This window comes from Penicillium solitum (assembly GCF_028829755.1).
Source record: "Penicillium solitum strain IBT 25940 chromosome Unknown utg000009l_segment0_segment0, whole genome shotgun sequence".
NCBI classification, from domain to species: domain Eukaryota; kingdom Fungi; phylum Ascomycota; class Eurotiomycetes; order Eurotiales; family Aspergillaceae; genus Penicillium; species Penicillium solitum.
The window spans coordinates 287,940-304,767 of NW_027072128.1; the positions used below are offsets into that span (position 1 = coordinate 287,940).

Here is a 16,828-nt window from a genome sequence, read left to right on the forward strand (position 1 = left end):
TGTATCCTTATTATTCCTTTATTCCTTCAAATTACTCGGATTTTCACTTATCTACACATACAATCCCTCAACTACTACGTATATCACATATTAATCTATCAATCCTAGAGCCCAGTCAATTCAGATGATTCAATTCTTTAACTATAAATGTCTATGAACACCATTGCCCAATGTATGACCCTATTAATCTCCATAGAAGCGGAGAACCCGGATGCGATGACGTTACAAAGTGATGCGATCATCCCTGCTGTTGCAATGTTTCACTTCGAAAAGTTGAATTTTAGCTTGTGTTTTCGGACATTTTTCTCTTTGGTCCATTCCATCCCGTCCCCTGGTCCACTCTGTAATGTCTCTTTTCCCTTTCCACATTCTCCGAATCGCGATTCGGATGATATGCTTATATAATATATTGATGCCCGAGGGTTCAGGCAGAAAGTAATTTAACTTGTCGCCAACTACGATCTCTCAAATCCCAAGGAAACAACAACAACCCCAACATAAATCTCCCACCATGGCGCTAGTAAGCTACAGTGACTCTGAAAGCTCAGACGCTGAGCCAGATACTACACCCGCACCCCCACCCCAGATTACCAAGGGAAAGAAGCTCGGCTCCAAAACTGGGTTTCATGTCGAGCGCAGCGACTCGGGCAAGATCCGCGTCGCGATTCCAGAAATCAAACCTGAACACCCATCCGGCGACGACACCGAAGATGGTCCGCGCAAAAAGGCTCGGTTAGGTGGAGGAGGCCTTTCGGGATTCAACGCTTTCCTTCCAGCGCCGAAACGAACACTCGAAAAGAAAGCACCAGTGGCGACAACACGAAAAGCGTTTAGTCTCAAAACAGGAGCAGGCCCTGGATTTGATCGCACAGCAGATGCGGAGATGATGAATGATTACGCATTCGAAAATCTAGCGGGAGATGCGGAGGACACCACATCTGCACCCAGCAACTCAAAAGCCGACACTTCACCAGATGCATCGGCGGAGACACTGAAAACCCCCGCGGAGGTCAAATTGCAAGGAAATCCGATGATGTTCCGACCGTTGTCCGTCGGACGACCTCAAAAGAAGAGAAAGACGACCAAGATTGCTGAACAACCAACACCCTCCTCATCAGCAGCGCCGAAGCCTGCTCAACCTCTACAGCAAACCCCTGCCCCTGCACCTGCGCCAGCGCCACCAAAACCCAAAGTCAGTCTCTTCTCCCTATCCACCGATGAGGCCACTTCCCAGCCAGCCCCGGCACCGGGACCGTCAGCCACCTACCAGCCACTGGTATACAACGCCGAAGGCGAAGAAGTATCGGCAGCTGATCCAGTACTCGCCGAACCCGCCCCAATTGCCGTTGGGCATTCAACAGCAACAGTATCAACCAATCCTACATCATCCTTGGACAGCATTGCCAACGATCTGAATTTGTCCAAGGCCGAAAGACGCCAGCTCTTCGGTCGGAATGCCATGCCGTCCCAGTCACATGTACGTACCTTCAACACAGACGAGGAGTACGCGTCAAACAAGGTTCTGGCGCAAGGCGAGCTGGCCGGAACACAGCACAACCCTGTGCGCTCTATTGCGCCAGGCAAGCATACTCTCCAGCAATTGCTCAATGTTGCAAGCTCTCAGAAGGAAGCATTGGAGGAAAGCTTTGCAACGGGTCGGAGAAACAAGAAGGAAGCTGGATCCAAGTACGGGTGGTAGTTTTAACATACGTAAGGCCATTCTGGGGGAATTTTTGTCAAGCGCATTAGCATTGAGATACCATACCATTTTGTAGGAATGACATACGAGAATTTGACTAAATAAAAAAATGTATATTCAACAGACATGTATTTACGTATCACGTCTCTAAAATCTATCATGTACAAAAAGAAAACATCCCAACGCCGTAAAATATGACAAAATAACTCCAAATAGACAATTCCAGACTCCTTTTAATTTTTTTGGCGTATCAAGACGACACATCCACAACTTCGGCGAACCACTGCTTGAGTGCAGTAGCCAAAACAGAGGGCAACTCCCTCACATCACGAACAACGAGGTAGTAAGGGAAGGGGAAGTCCTCGAGGTATCGCTTCATCTTAAGCTTCATCTCACCGCCAGAACCAGGATCGGCCTCGAAGCTAGCCTGCGAGAGGTCAAGGATAGAGCTACCCTTAACGGCATCGACGATAATAAAGACAACCATGATGCGCTCCTCAAGCGCCTGTCTAACAAGACGGCGAATAGTATCGTGGTCTTCACAGATACCATCAGAGATAATCAACTGAAGCTGCCAGAGATCGGCAGAGCCAGAGCCAGGCGAGCGCTTCCAGCGAGCCTCGCGGAAGAGAGCGATAGAATCGGCAATCAGCTTGCGTACATTGGTACCAGTTTGCTGGTAGCTGAAGTGCTGGAAGACCTGGGAGCCGGCCTCGGAGGAGAAGGGCTTTCCGAACTCATGGGCGACGCGAACATGGTCTTCATTACCGAAGCCGAGGACACACAGGTCACCGGCTTCCAGCATGCTCAGACTCTTCGCAACAAGGGCGAGGGTCTCGAAGGCGAGCTGGCCACTGCCACTTTCCAGCATGGACTTGCTGTCGTCGACAGCCAGCATGATCTGGTAGTTACGCTTCGAAGGGATAGAGCGGCGCATCCAGATCTTGTCGCGCTTGTACTGAGAGGCGATATAGGGGATGATGCGCTTGATGTTCAGCCGCTTTCCGGTGCGGAAGTCACCGCGGAGCTTGGTGGCCATTGTGGGGGCGAGGATGAGACGGAGTTGTTCAGTCAGGGAGAGGGAGAGATCATTTGTGGCGGATTCGTAGTGCGACCAGAGGCGGCGGGCTTCATCTTGTGGGGTCAATGGGGGAAGCGAAGAGGAGAGGTGGATCGCTGCGAGTTGCGAGTCAACTTCGTCGAGCTCTTCGTCCACTTCTTCGGTACCCTGTGCTCCGTCTGCGCGATCGTGGGAGGATTGACCGCCAGGAATGAAGGCGCCGGCGGACTCGCCGTCGGTGGGAACGGTCTCGCGGTCGATTTGCATCTCATCCTCAAGCTGGTTGTCCACGGCATCTTGCTGCTCGTCCGACACGTCTGGGAGAACATCGTTCTCGCCAGGCTTGATGTCAGACTCCACACCCTTGCTTTGGTCGAGGGCTTGCGTTTGATCGTCGTTTGCTTGTCCAAGGGCCTGGGTGTCTGCGGCATCTTCGTCATCCTTTAGGTGCTCGAAGTCTGCGTCGGCCATATCGGTGTCTTCGGGCATGGCCTGAGATTCCTCTTCCTGTTGGGACGGATTGAGGATCTCCTTTTGTCGTCTATGCCATTGCTCGAGGATATCACCGAGCTTCTTGAATGCCTGCATCTGAGGTTCATCTGGCCCTTGGTCTTCGCCACCAGCAGCGTCTCGGCTGGGCTGGCTCTCCTCGCTATCCTTGGCAGCACCTGTCTGTTGGTCGACATTGGCACTGGGATCAGTCGAGCCGCTCTCCTGCTGGGCGTCACCCGAGGCACCCTTTTCTTCATTTTGGTCTTGCTCGGCTCCGAGCCCACCAGTGACAGCTTCGCTAGGAGCGACGTTGTCACCTGCGGCATCATTCTCATCACGCTGTGCGAGGAAGTCGTCTTGCTCAGGCTCCTCGGGATCTTCTCCACCAGCTTCCTCTTCCTCCTCTTCTCCGGCTTCGCCTTCATTGGTTTCCTCCGCATCATCGGCCATTTCTTCATCTTCCTCACCTGGCACTTGATCCTCTGGGGCTGCCTCGGCGTCTTCTTCACCGGCCTGATCATCGGCGTCTTCGACCTTTCCTTCTTCGGGGGCAGGACCGAAATCATCGTCAAGATCATCCATATCATCGTCATCCTCCCCATTGTCGTCCTTGCCTTCACCATCATCAAGTTGCATTTCCTCGGGAAGTTCAAGTGTTTCTTCTTCCTTTGCTTGAGGATCGGTGACATCCATTTCCTCACGGCCAACTGCCTCGCCCTCGTCTTCGGGGGCCTCTTCATCTTCTGTTTCTTCTTCCTCTTCCTCTCCCTCCTTTTGCTTTTCTTCACCCTTTTCACCATCCTTGTCACCCTTCTCTTCTTGAGCAGCAGCTTGTTGCTCGGCCTCTGATTGGCCCTTTCCTTCTTCGTTTTCGGTATCCTTCTGCTGCTCATCGTTACCACCATCCCAGAGCTTTTCGTCGACAGCACCTGTGTCAAGGTCATCAACGCTTCCTGTCTCTTCGTCGATATCGTCATCTCCTTCGTCGGCGCTGTCGTCATTCTCCTCCTCATCGTCCTTGCGATCCTCGGCATCACCTTCCAACTCTTCCTGATCCATGTTGACAGCATCCTTGGAATCATCCATCTCATCATCGCCGTCCTCTTTGTTGTTCTCTTGCTGCGCCAGCTCAGTTAGATCCTCATCATCTCCAACATCTTTGCTGATATCTTCCGCGCCTTCGCCTTCGCCGAGACCTGTTCCACTTTCCATCTGGCCTTCCTTGCCTTGATCTTGAGATGCTTCGGCAGGGCTACAGAAGCCTTCGGATGCGACCTGCTTGAAGGTCTTGGTCAGGATGTAGGAAGTCTTGCAGATCTCGCGATGAACGGCAATGAATCGATCAGCCAGATCCCGGCAGATTTGGTAGTATCTGTTGGCGATAGGCAAGATACTGGTGATCAGTGCGGCAGCAACGGAAAGGCCGCCAGCGGAGTGGTCTTGCAGGCAGTGCAATTGATCAAGGACCTTCTCCAACGCACTGGTGATCTCGGTGAGATGGACAGCCTTGATACCGCGAGAGAAGAACTCGTCACTCCTGGACAGCAATCCATCAAAGGTGATGGCAGAAGGCACATCCTTGAGCTTCTGGAGGCCAATAAGCATTTTGTCGATGGCTGTCAGGAGGCTGCTATCGAAGGCTTGGATGGATAGGGTGTTCTCGTCATTGACCTCAGGGAGAGCAGCGATGTTTGTATTGACCCAAGGTGTGATCTGATCCAGCGCGAAGGACAGATCAGGGCGAGCTTGGCTCCATTGCTTCAAGTCAGCAGCCAATCCATCGAGCGAGGATTGGGTCTGCTGCGCGATCTCGTAGTTTGCGTTAGACGCGATCCTGGTGGGAAGCATGGGAAGGGCTTCGTGCGACTTGCGTAGGCTATCGAAGGATTCCTTTTTGGCACGGAGCCGTTCCACAATCTTAGATGCATCAATTCCTGAGAACTTAGAATGCACTCCAATGATCATTGCAGCCAGTCCAAGAATAGGAGACAACCAAGCCACGATTCTGGCCAGATTGGTTCGCTCCTCCAATGCAGAAGCATGATCTTGCGAAAGAGAGTTCGAAGCCGCTGTCCAAAGGTTCTGCACCTTGTCAAGCGTAGACTTCAACTTGCCCAAGCCGGTGAGGGCAGGCGAAATGACACCTCTCTGACGACGGACAGTGAAAATGAGATGCTCAATGGATCCCATGCTCCTGTGGACCTCGACATTGCTTAGCTCCTCGGAATAGTTGCGAGATGCTAGGCGAGTCTTAGGCAGGAGATCCAGAAGTCTGTGGAAGTACCAGTCGGCACTCTGAACTGCAGTTGAGGTAGCAGCACCAGCCTCAAAGGCGGCGGCAGTGGCGAGAACTTGCGGAACCGTTTCTTGTGTTTCGATCACACTCGACCCAGCATTACGTTTCACGCCCATCTCATAAAGCTGCTTGAGGGTCTCAGCATAGAGGCGGCGTTTCTGGGACTTGAGGTGCTGGACGTCGTCCTTGTTGTCTTCGGTCAGGACCTTGGGTGTCTTGGACTTGAACTCATTCATGCTTTCAATCACCGAGACAATGAAGCTGTCGAGGTCCTTCGCAATGTCGAACTCGGCTGGAATTGACGAATACAGGTTCATCATGTTACTGGCTGTTCCATCCGGCTTCTGGAATCTGAGCGCTCGAGTAGACCACAGGTTCTTGTCATTTTGGCAGATGGCCATTGCCTCGGGGAATGTGGCAGTGGGGCGGACTGGCTCTGCTTGGGACATCGAAGTGATCTCCTCGGTGCTTTCTGGAAGGCCTGCTTCAAGGATAGATTGAACGGGCTGGCCAAGGGCTGCACGGTACTTACGAACCAACTTGAATAGCTTGACGTGCGACCTTCTGGCGCTTTCCTTCAGAGCCACGATGTTGACATCTTTCCAGCTTGCGAGCTGAATCTGCTCCTTGATATCCTTCTCAAGGACGGACCGTTTCTCCGTCAGATACTTGTCCACTCCGGGCTGGAAGGGTCCATAGTGGTGGAGGAAGTTGTCCAAGGCAGAGACAATCTTCTTGAGGCAGGGATAATCTGTGGTGAAAACTTCAAGCAGTGCTTGGAAGTTGGCAACGAGCTGTAGACGGCGAGCAAACTGGCCCGTAGTTGTAGACTTGAAGAATTGCTCCAGGGTCAAAACCAGGTTTTGCGTGTGTTCCGTCATGTCCTGTTCGCCTGCCTCGGCCATCATGATGGGAGCGCCGATAAGAGCTTCATAGGCGATGAACCACCAAGCACTCACCTCGTCCTCGCATCGCTCTTTCTCGATATCCAAGAGCTTAGCCCAAGTTGACAGCTCAAGGCGGCGCCAGCTAATGAGAGTGCTTGTAATCTCGTCGTAGACAATAACAGCTGAATATTCTCTGCTGGCCACGGTCTGCCACTCGTGTACGAATGAATGAAGCTTTTCAACCTTGGTCATAAACTTGGCAACAGGTTCGGTGTGCTTGAACTGAAGGATTTCGACGCAGCATTGAATGACATCGGCGAGGACAGCATGTTCAGGCCAGGCGGTTTGAATCTGGGCAAAGCGGGCTTGAACAGAAAGTGCGAGTGCAACCAGCTTCCTTGCCTCTCCGAGATTCGAATCGGTGTAGAAGTTGTAATTCTTCTGCTGAGTGTTGGCTCCCTCGCCTATGGCATCATCGAGAAGCAGAAGAACTGCAGGAAGATGGGTTTGGGGCGACATCGGCGAGAATGAGGTCTTGTTGTCAGACCAGATTGAGCCTAAAAGATGGCCTGATTGCTTGACAAAGGTAGTCAATGCAGTTCCACTGCGCTCATTCGAGACGATATTTGCATGAAGCGAAGCAAGCCGGAGAGCGATACTCTTAGGGTCAATGCGGTCAACACCAGCGGTCGTTTCTGTGTCTTCGACTGATCCTTCGTCGAATGTAGGGAAGAGTGCGTGTAGCTCGGCTTCGTTGACTTCTTCCTCCTCTTCCCAGGATCCCTTGAAGCGGTACAATTCTCCCTTTTCAGCCTCCTGTTCCCGATCTTCTTCAAGCTTGGCCTTCCACAGTTGATGGAAATCAGCGAAAACACGGCGAATGATCCCTCGTCCAGCCTTTGTATTCAGAATTGTGGAATCCGCATCCTTGGCGGCCCATAGGGCCGACAGTTCTTGGAGGCGCATTTCGTTCGCATTCTTCAGAGTTCCATGGGCCTTCTGATCATTTTGAGAAAGAACGGGGTGGTGAATACCTCCTAAGAAGGGCGTGCGCTCGCTCAGAGACTGAATATCAGGGATATCGCTGGACTGTTCCGGCTGGCTAGAGGCCAGGAATACACCAAGGTCCAAAAGCTGCAAGAAACGAACCACAGGCACTGTGATATCATCATAAGCTCTGTAGTGAGTGCTGAGACGGCTGCTCAATTGTTTGATGTTATTGCGCAGAAGCTGGATCATGTCTTGAGACTGTGAAGATTCGGCAGAGCGGACCATTTGCTCGGGGTCTCTCTTCAGGACAGAGTTGATCAAGTTGACAAACTCGCCTTGCAGGAGACTCAATTGGGACTGCTGGGGCCGGTTGACCAGTGAAGGAGGTGGGGCGGAACCCAGATCACGAATTTCGTTGTGCAAAAGTTCAGACCGGAGATTGGAAACCTGGCTGGTGAAAGACTTCTCAAAGGCAAGAATCGCCGCAGACTTGGCGGTGTATTCTTGCAGGCGTTGAGAGTGGCGTTTGCGCTGAACAACGAGACCGAGAGAAGGGTCAAATGTCTTGTCAGGCACGAACAGACGCAGAAGAATAACAGCCAGCTGTACCGTTGCTAGTCCAGTGGTTTGAATGCTCTGCTGCTGGCTTGATGGCTGGACTCGCAGGGACGAAATCAGGGTTGGTAGAGCCTGCTCAGCGAGGGGCTTGAGGAAGTGGGCATCTGGCAAGCTTTGGTCCAGTTCAACCTTGATAGGGGGCTGTTCAACACAAAGATCGCCATTTTGGATTGCCTGCAGCACCGAGATGAGATGCTCGGCTGAGCGAGGCTCGAAGAACTCCCGATGACAGGCCACCAGCTCGGTTGTGAGCTTGGCGATAGTACGTCTGAGCTCCATGGACTGATCTGTTGTGATCTGCTGGGTGCTCAGGGAAATAGCCTTAGAGAGAGCTTGTTTCTCTGCCTCAAGCATGTCCATCTGTCCTAATTTTGTATTACCGATAGCTGTCAGCCTATCCAATAGAGACAGAGAGACAATGCCACCAGTAGCAAGCGCGGACTCGGATTTGCTTAGAGAGCCTGCAAACAGCGAGATTCTATGAAGAATATTTGGCACGTCGCTCTGGAAATTCGATGCGTCCAACGGACGAGCTGCACGACCAGCGAGAAGTGGCACGACTGTTTGAATGACCTTATCATTGACTGGGTTCCGGAAGAACGAGGAGATGTCGTGGTACTGGCAAAGAGCTTCGAAATCGTTGGCGAAGTATGGATACTCGGTTGACTCTGAGCGTCTAACTGCATGAGATAGCTCAGCCACAGTTTGTTTGATACCCTGGACAAGTACGTCACCATCAGCGCCATCCAAAAGGATGAATCGCTGGGCATCAATCAATGAATCGCGTACACGACTCAATTGAGACAATTCCACGCGGGTTTGCAAAGCCAAATTTGTGAATTCAAAGACTGTTGACTCCAACTCGGTCAGAGAATCCAACTTGTCTTGAGAGATAGGAGTGACATGTCTCCAAGAATCCCAAATTCTTTGCATGCTAAGACCGGTGGTCAAAGCCCAGCCTTCCTGGAATCGATCCAGAGCCTGTGACAAAGAGACTTGAAGCGGTTTGAGGAGAGGTGACGAGTCGAGCAACGACCCACAAATCTTCCGGCCCATCTGGAGGTAGACTTGGAATTCTCCTTCGTCAACCTGGCTCACTTCTGTGGCTCTGTAAATGTCCCAGCATAGACAGATCACGGTCCGAAGGGCTGTGATTATGACAGGGCCTTGGAGGGAAATTTGATCCAACGACTGAATGTAATCATACAGAGCCTGGCCACAATCAGACAAGAACGACGCAACAGGTTGCGTCGTGTCTTTCATCAACGCAGGGATCCTCTCAGATGCCAATGACCGCTCCAAACGTGTCATTTGGCTGGGCTTGAGCTCTTTGCCGGATACGTCGGCCTGAATCAAACCTTCCCTAAGGCGATGAATATCAAGTCTCAACTCTTGGAGATAGGCCAAGACAACCAAACTAGACCGGAAATCACTGGTTCCTGCGATAGCGATCAGAGGCTCGTTTGTGAGCGGGTGAAGAGGCTGCAGCATTCCTCGGATACCAAGGTGGGCTCCTCCAAGAACAATCTCGCCGCTGGCGATATCAAGCGGCTTCCATTGGTCGTTGTCATGGAATAGAGAGGCATATCGCTGCAGAACCTTGGATGGCTTCTCCTCTCCGTTGTTTTCGGAGTTGATAGCCACACGGTTGCTTGGCGACTGTTGAAGGTAGGCCAGATCCGCTGGTGACAGATGATCCAAGCACACCTGGAGAGCGTCTTCGAAGGCAGACGATGGCAGGGAGGTATCAAGGTTCCAAATATGGCGAAGTCGATAGAGGAACGATTCGCAGGTGTAGGATGGGCCTATGGTAGGTTGGATATCTTGCAGCTCGCTTGGCAAGAAGCAGATTTCGGTACAGCGGTTCCTCATGGCACGAGACAGCTCACCATTGCGGGGGTCCATGGTCAAGAAGATTCTGAAGTTGGGATGGGGCGTAATGATCTTGGCAGATCCATCCTCTGTCCGTTGCTCATTGAGAATGAGTGTTCCATTCGGCTCCGTCAAAGAATTCAATCGATCGAGGACAGACGGATTGCACAGGTTAGCATTGTCAAGAATAACCCAGTTTCCATGTTGAACAGCCTGAGTGAGGACACCTTCTGTCCATTCAAATCCAACCTTCATTTTATCGGATTGTTGAATAGCATTCAACAAGGTCTGGGCTCTCTCGAGGAATTTTTGGTAGGCCGGGTCAGAAGAAGACTGGCAAAGGCTGGAAAGCGAGGGTATGACATTTTCTAGCGAGATATCTGCAGACTGGAAATGCTCGCAGATGTGGAGTGCGGAAATCACAACATCAGATACATCTCCTGAAGCAAAGCAGTGGATGAGCTGGTTTCGCAAGAACATCTCAATATCATGGACAAAGCCTGAAACCTCTCTGCGATGATCGATTTGTTCAAACCCACCAATGAGATCCATGGTATCAGTGTCAGCACTCAAAGCCAGCTCGACAAGGTTTGCACCGTTAACCGCTGCCAGCTTTCTGATGAGAGTAGTTTTACCACACCCAGCAGGACCAACTAGGATGCTCGGCCAGGAGTTATCGATACACAGGATGAGCGACTCGACAATGTGAAGGTCCTTTGGTAGAATCCTCATGTTTGGCTCGGCCAAGCGCTGCAGCAGAGGGTCACGGGTCAAAATTCCCAGACCGACCTGCAAGTACTCGGGTGTGAGGTTGTGGAAGTAGCTCTTCGTGCCAGTGTCAGAGTCTGTGAAAACGCGGTCATAAATCTGAGAGACCACGTTACGATCCTCTTCACTTCTGAATCGCTGGCTGATAATGACATCAAGGAAGTGCTTGGTCTGGATCTGCAGGTTTCCTCGATCGGCGAGTTGAAGCCATCGCTGGATATCACGCAGATTGACTTCCCATGGCCCGCCAATGGCTCCCAGCCGACGATCTCGGGTGATCGCTTGGTTCAGGAGAGAAATGAAATCGACCAGTCTCTCGGTCTGCACAGAGGGACTACCAGGGAAAAGCCTGGAACAAATCGTTTTCAAGTCATCATCAGTGAAGCTGTCTGCATAGACCACTGTGAATCGGTTGACGAAAGATGCAGGAAGACCCTTTCTGCCACCACCCTGGTGGTGAGGGTTCTGGGCAGCAAAGAGAACGAAATCGGGATGTCTCTTGAATGTTTGGTCCAGCTCAGCGATATAGACTTGCTGACGATGATCCAGACAAGAGTTAAGACCTTCCAGGACAGATTGCGAGGCCAGGTTCATTTCATCCAGCAGAACCCAGTCACCACGCTGCATGGCTCGTAGGAATGGCGCGTCACGCCAAGTGAATTGCCCGACATCTCCTCCTTCCACTGGAACGTCTGAACCGAACAGATCTGTAAGATCTGTCTGTTCCGAGAGGTTAATTCGAGTGAGAGGTTTGCCGAGGGCTCTGGCCAGAGCCGTCACAAGTGTAGTCTTACCCACACCTGGACTTCCTTCCATAAGAATAGGCTTCGAGGACTGCAAACCACGAGCAATTCTCACAGAGTTGGCAATTGTGGTTGGCGCATCCATTGTGAACTGAGGATCGGGGTCTGCTGTGCCAGCCGTAGGGAGAGCGAATGGCCCGACGCGCAGAACGCCAGGTTCCGCGGAAACAGAGGTCGATTCCCAGTAAATCTTGGAAGCATCGACATTAAACAGTTCGCTCAACTTGTCGAGGCATGACTTGCGGTTGCCCTCGAGATTGTTGAGGGAGATGGCAAGCATTGCAGCAGGGTTGGCACCCAAGGTGTCGACGAAGACCATCGCGGCACCTTGTACGATAGCGAATTCAGTGTCTGCGCTTTGACAAGTGTTGACAAAGTCAACCCAGGCCAGAAGATCACGGATGGAGAGCGATGTTGCGGAGGTGTTTTGGAAGGTAACTTTGAACCACTTGGCGAACTTCAGCATAGCCTTTGCCACACTCTTCTCCTTTAGGTTCAATCTCTGTGAGAGAATTGGCAGGATATCCTCATCCTCAGACAGCTGAGGCGCCCAAATTTCAGTCATACGATTGCGAAGAGCAGCCGAAAGCTCACGTTTTCCGTAATCACCACCGGGGTTCATAGTGGATAAGAATTGGAATCCACCATCTGCCACAACCATTGAATCAACGGGGCCCTTCTCGGCGAGGAGAATCGACCTAGCGGGCTCCAGAACACTGTTAAGTCTCTCAAGAACGGAGTCGTCTGCAAGAGAAATTTCGTCAAGAAGGAAGAATTGACCGGTCTTCATGGCGGTGATCAGACTTCCGTCGGACCATTCAAACAGGGCATTGCAACGAATAGCGTTCTTCTCAATCTTCTGTAAAAGAAGTTGATCCTTGGCTTGACGCTGCTCCGCAGTCAATGCTGTGAATTCCTGCTTCAAGTCATCGAAAGATGCGCCACTAAGCTGCCCGTGGAGGAGCATCTGAAGATCATCTACAAGCTGCTTCTCGATTGCAGCCCGGTTTCGGATGGGCCGTTGAGCACCAATCAAGTCACCGGTCTCCAAATTCACATGAGCGTTGACAATGAACAACTCGCGTCGGAAAGCTTCAGCGACGGCCTGGCACAATTGGGTTTTACCGCAACCAGTTTCTCCGACGAGAAGGACTGGCTCGTTGTTCTTGAGGGCCTTCGAAACGAGAACAAATAGACGTCTCATGGCTTTGGTCCACACAATACCGGCTGGAAGCTCGCTCATCTCGGGGGCATTCTTTTCCAGCTCTGCGGAGCTATACAAAGTATCCTCGTCCAGCTTTACCTTCATCACTTCCTCGATCACAGCCTTAACTGCGGCTTTCTCTTGGGGGTTGCGAACACGTTCGCCGAGAAGCATATAACCGTTGACTGCTAGCTGCTCGCGATCATCGGCATCACGAAGAGCCCATCGGAAAAGATCACGCAAAGTGGCGAAACTGTTCTTTTGCTCGAAGAGTCGATTAGACTGGCGCAACAAGGACAATTTCCGGTAGACAGCAACAATCCGTGTACAGAACGAGGGGGCGATTTGAGAACGTTCCTTCAGGATAAATTCCAGCTCGCTTTCTGGAATATCATCGAAGTGCAGCTCGAGGAAGCGGTTCCTGAAGGCACGGGACAGGACCTTTCGGCCACCGTACAGACCAGCGGGATTTTGCGTAGCGAAGAGCATGAAGTTAGGGTGCGGGTGAACGACTTCTTGAGTCTCGGGAATGAAAAGCTCGCGGTTATCGTCGAGGAGTCGGTTAAGGGCTTCGAGAACATCAGAAGGTGCCAGATTCAGCTCATCCAGCACAATCCAATAACCGTTCCGCAGCGCCTCCACCAAAACACCCTCTTGATAACGCAGGCTTCCATCATCCGAGGAGATGTAAGAACCCAGGTACTCTTGCAGATCTGTATGTTCGTGGTTGTTGATTCGTACAAATTTGTTTCCAGACACCTTTGCCAGATACTCAATCATACTCGTCTTTCCGGCTGATGTTGGACCTTGGAGCAAAACGGGGAATCGCCGGGTTGAACTGGCCCGGACCAAGTTCTTGAGGTTCTTCTCGATGAATGGGGTGATAATGTAGTGGGGTTGCTCCTCCGGAACCATAGGACCGCGGCGCATCCAATAATGTTTGAATTGCACATAATCGTTGCCATCCGTTGGTGGGCGAGGGGTCTGTCCGAGAAGAGACTTGGCGTTCTTCGCGTTTCCGAATATATGAAGCTCAAGCAGAGGAATCAAAGCTTGTTCGGAAACCAAGCTCAGCACGGTCAAGAAACTCATACTGAAACCCTCAAACATTGCCCTGCGTAGCCCATAGACGTGTGCGTGGTCGATAACATAGATCAAAGCACGCACAAGAGTACGGATACTGAAATGGGGTCGCTGCCCAGCTCCGTCGGTAAGCTTGTTCTCGTTGCTGAGCTTCTTGGTCACCATGTAAAGCTGTGCGAGGTCTGGCACAGCACGCTGGTCACTGATTGTCAAATCACCCAGGTATTTCTGAATCAAGGCCAATAAATCATCCAAGTCACTATCAGGCGAGTGCACGTAGAATTCGGTGAACCGGGAACGCAGACCTGGGGGTAGATCTCTCTTTCCGGCATCTGTTGCAGGGTTCATAGCACCGAAGATACGGAATTCCGGGTGGCCGAAGACTCTCTCAACATCGCCAGCTTCGGAGAGAAGAACAGATGGTGTCCCCTCACTGCCATGGTGCAGAAGACTGGCAATATTCTCAAGGGTATCAGGAGAAGCCAAGTTTACTTCATCCAGGAGAACCCATTCGCCGTTTCGCAGAGCTCTCACAATCTTACCTTGGACAAAGGCAAAGGCAAATTTGGCATCACCTTGTGAGACCTGAGCCTCGAAATCCCCGAGCTGGGTCGCGAAGCTCTCCCATCTTTGTCGCAAGTGCTGGTATTTAGGAGAATCCAACTTCCGTTTTTTGGCTGGCTGCTCATCGCCATTCTCGGCTGCGGTATTGGGGGGGTTGAACACGCCGTTTGCAAGACGAACGGCTTCATGCCACAAGGTCACCAATCGTACCCAATTGGAAGATGCGGCACTCTTCGATATCGAGGACAAGAACTTCTGGTTCTTTTTGGCGGAGAATGTCAGTTCAAAGAGCTGGGTGAATTCATCCAGCATTGGAACTGCCATTGTACGGATGTTGACGGGTTTAAAACCACCCAGCAGATCAGTGCTTTCACTCTGTTGTGACAAATTCACTACTGTGAGTTTCTGGCGCATCAAAGATGCAAGATGCTGGATGACTGTGGTCTTTCCGATACCAGTTTCTCCCACAAGTAAAACAGGCTCTGCCATCTGGATTGATGCAGCTACCTGTTCCATGAGGGTCAATGCCGCTCGAGTGGGAGCAAATCGTGAAGCTGCTGCGGCAAGCTTCAATGCAGATCCACTTGGTACCTTGATCTTATTGCAGGTTTCTCTGCCAAGGACAAGGCTGTTGTTCTTATCGGTATACGAGGGAGTACGTTCATTGAGACAGTATTGCGCTCGCTGGGGAGAGATCTGAAGCGCTTCGGCCACAACGGCGGCGAGAGTGTTCTGCATCGACTTCTCGGGCAGATATTTGAGGAACACGTCAACAATGTCGAGGAATATTTCATCCTCGGTACCTTCTGACGTGGGCTCATAGCCGGTCTTCGCACCCATGCGGTGTAGACGATTGTGCAGACGGCTGCACAACTTGATCAAATCGCGGAAGCCTGGAGTACGACCTTGAGAGCCCTTGATTGCAAGACTTCCATGGAATGCAGAGCATACTCGTCCGTATACGTTCATGAGAGTTGGCACACGAGACTCGAGCAAGGAGAACTTTTGCAGGATGACATCACGCATCTCATCCACGGGAAGAGACTTGACTTGCACTCTCTCCCAAAGTCTGCTTCCAAGCATTGAAGTGCTCGGTGCGATCTCCTCTCCGGCAATGTTGTACGATGACTTCATGGTTGCGATGATTTTGAAGCCCTCGGCACACTTGATTCGCTCCCTCCGGCTTGGGATGGTGAGTTCCCCCCTCTCAATGATCGGCAGAATGAGACCCATCACTTCAGATGGAGCACGATCAAGGTCTTCAATCAATACCCAGCGACCTTCGCGTGCAGCCTTGGTCAATACACCGGGCTGCCAAGAGAAGGATCCGGAGGCAGATGAAGTGGCATACATTCCAAGCAGACTCTTCGCATCTGTCTGCTCGTTCAGGTGAAGCGTAACCATAGTTTCAGCTTGACCCATCGTGGCAGCAATGTCGTTAATCAAAGACGTCTTCCCCGAGTTCGGCAAACCGACCAGTAGGATGGGTTTGTACCCGAGTAATGACCCTGCAATCCGGCGCAGGTTCTCAACTGTGGTCGAGGTCTTGACGACAGACGAAGGAGTCGGGGGCGTATCTTTCAGCCTAGGAATCAAAACTCCGCAAATCTCTGCGGTCTTGGTTGTGAAAGATTCCCGTGTCTTCTCGATCAACGCCAGAGTGTTTATTTCCGTCCTGGCAGACCTCTCGGTCTGGAGAATTCTTCCAAGAGTCTCCCATCGCCGTTCTTCCCACAATCCTAGCACACGGTAATCGATCAGAGTGCCTTCCCACTCTCCTTCTATAGGTTCAGTCCCAGTATTGACGCGGACCATCTTTTCCGTTGCCGCATCCGCTGCGTGCATATATAAGGCAAAGCATCGTACAGCAAGGTATCGTGTTACTTGGTCTTGAGATTGGAAGAGGGACTGAAGTTGAAGCGGCGAAACGATGGGAGAGAAGGTTTCAAGATCAAACGAAAGAAGTCGGAAGAGGGCGAGGAGTAAAAGTCTAATGCTAGGTTGGTCCAATTGTAGCAGTGTTAATTCCTTCGAGACGGCCAAAGCCGCTAAAGGTCCAGTCTGTGATGAGGCATATTGACTGGCAAGCGACCGCAGATGCGGTGCAAATGGTAAAATCTGCGCGAATGCCGCTAATACATGAATGTAGTCGGCATGTAAATCCGATTGAAGCCATCGAGCTGCAAGATCGACAAAAATCGGTTCGTAGAGTCTGAAAATGCTCTCTGTAAATTCGTTGTTTAATGCGCCAAGAGCAAGCGCGTGGAGGTGTTGAGTCCCCGATGCAGTCCGAATGAAAGTCGAGATTCCACTCGGAAGCTGCTCGAGCAGTTCGGACTCAGTAAGAGTCCTCTCATAGACCGGCCTCCGATCCATGTTTAATCCGGTCGTAAGAGAAACTGTGAAGTTTGAAATAAGAGAAGAAATCCCGCTTCATCGGCTTTCGCTCCAACTTTTTTTTCTTTCTGCCGCCTGTGGCGCAGCCCCGCCTA

The 16,828-nt window shown here is 51.5% G+C and overlaps 2 protein-coding genes across 2 annotated transcripts; one reads left to right on the plus strand and one right to left on the minus strand.

The window, feature by feature from the left end:
* Positions 1–511: 511 nt before the first annotated feature.
* On the plus strand, positions 512–1,699 carry N7455_011237 (PRCC domain-containing protein; the record flags this gene model as incomplete). The annotated part of the gene is made up of 1 exon (XM_040958914.2): positions 512–1,699. One exon carries the CDS (start codon positions 512–514, stop codon positions 1,697–1,699), a length of 1,188 nt encoding a protein of 395 aa, XP_040810638.2.
* A 250-nt stretch (positions 1,700–1,949) lies between these two features.
* On the minus strand, positions 1,950–16,712 carry N7455_011238 (AAA family ATPase midasin; the record flags this gene model as incomplete). The annotated part of the gene is made up of 1 exon (XM_065606617.1): positions 1,950–16,712. The coding sequence occupies one exon, from the start codon at positions 16,710–16,712 to the stop codon at positions 1,950–1,952; it is 14,763 nt and encodes a 4,920-aa protein (XP_065459783.1).
* Between the last annotated feature and the right edge of the window lie 116 nt (positions 16,713–16,828).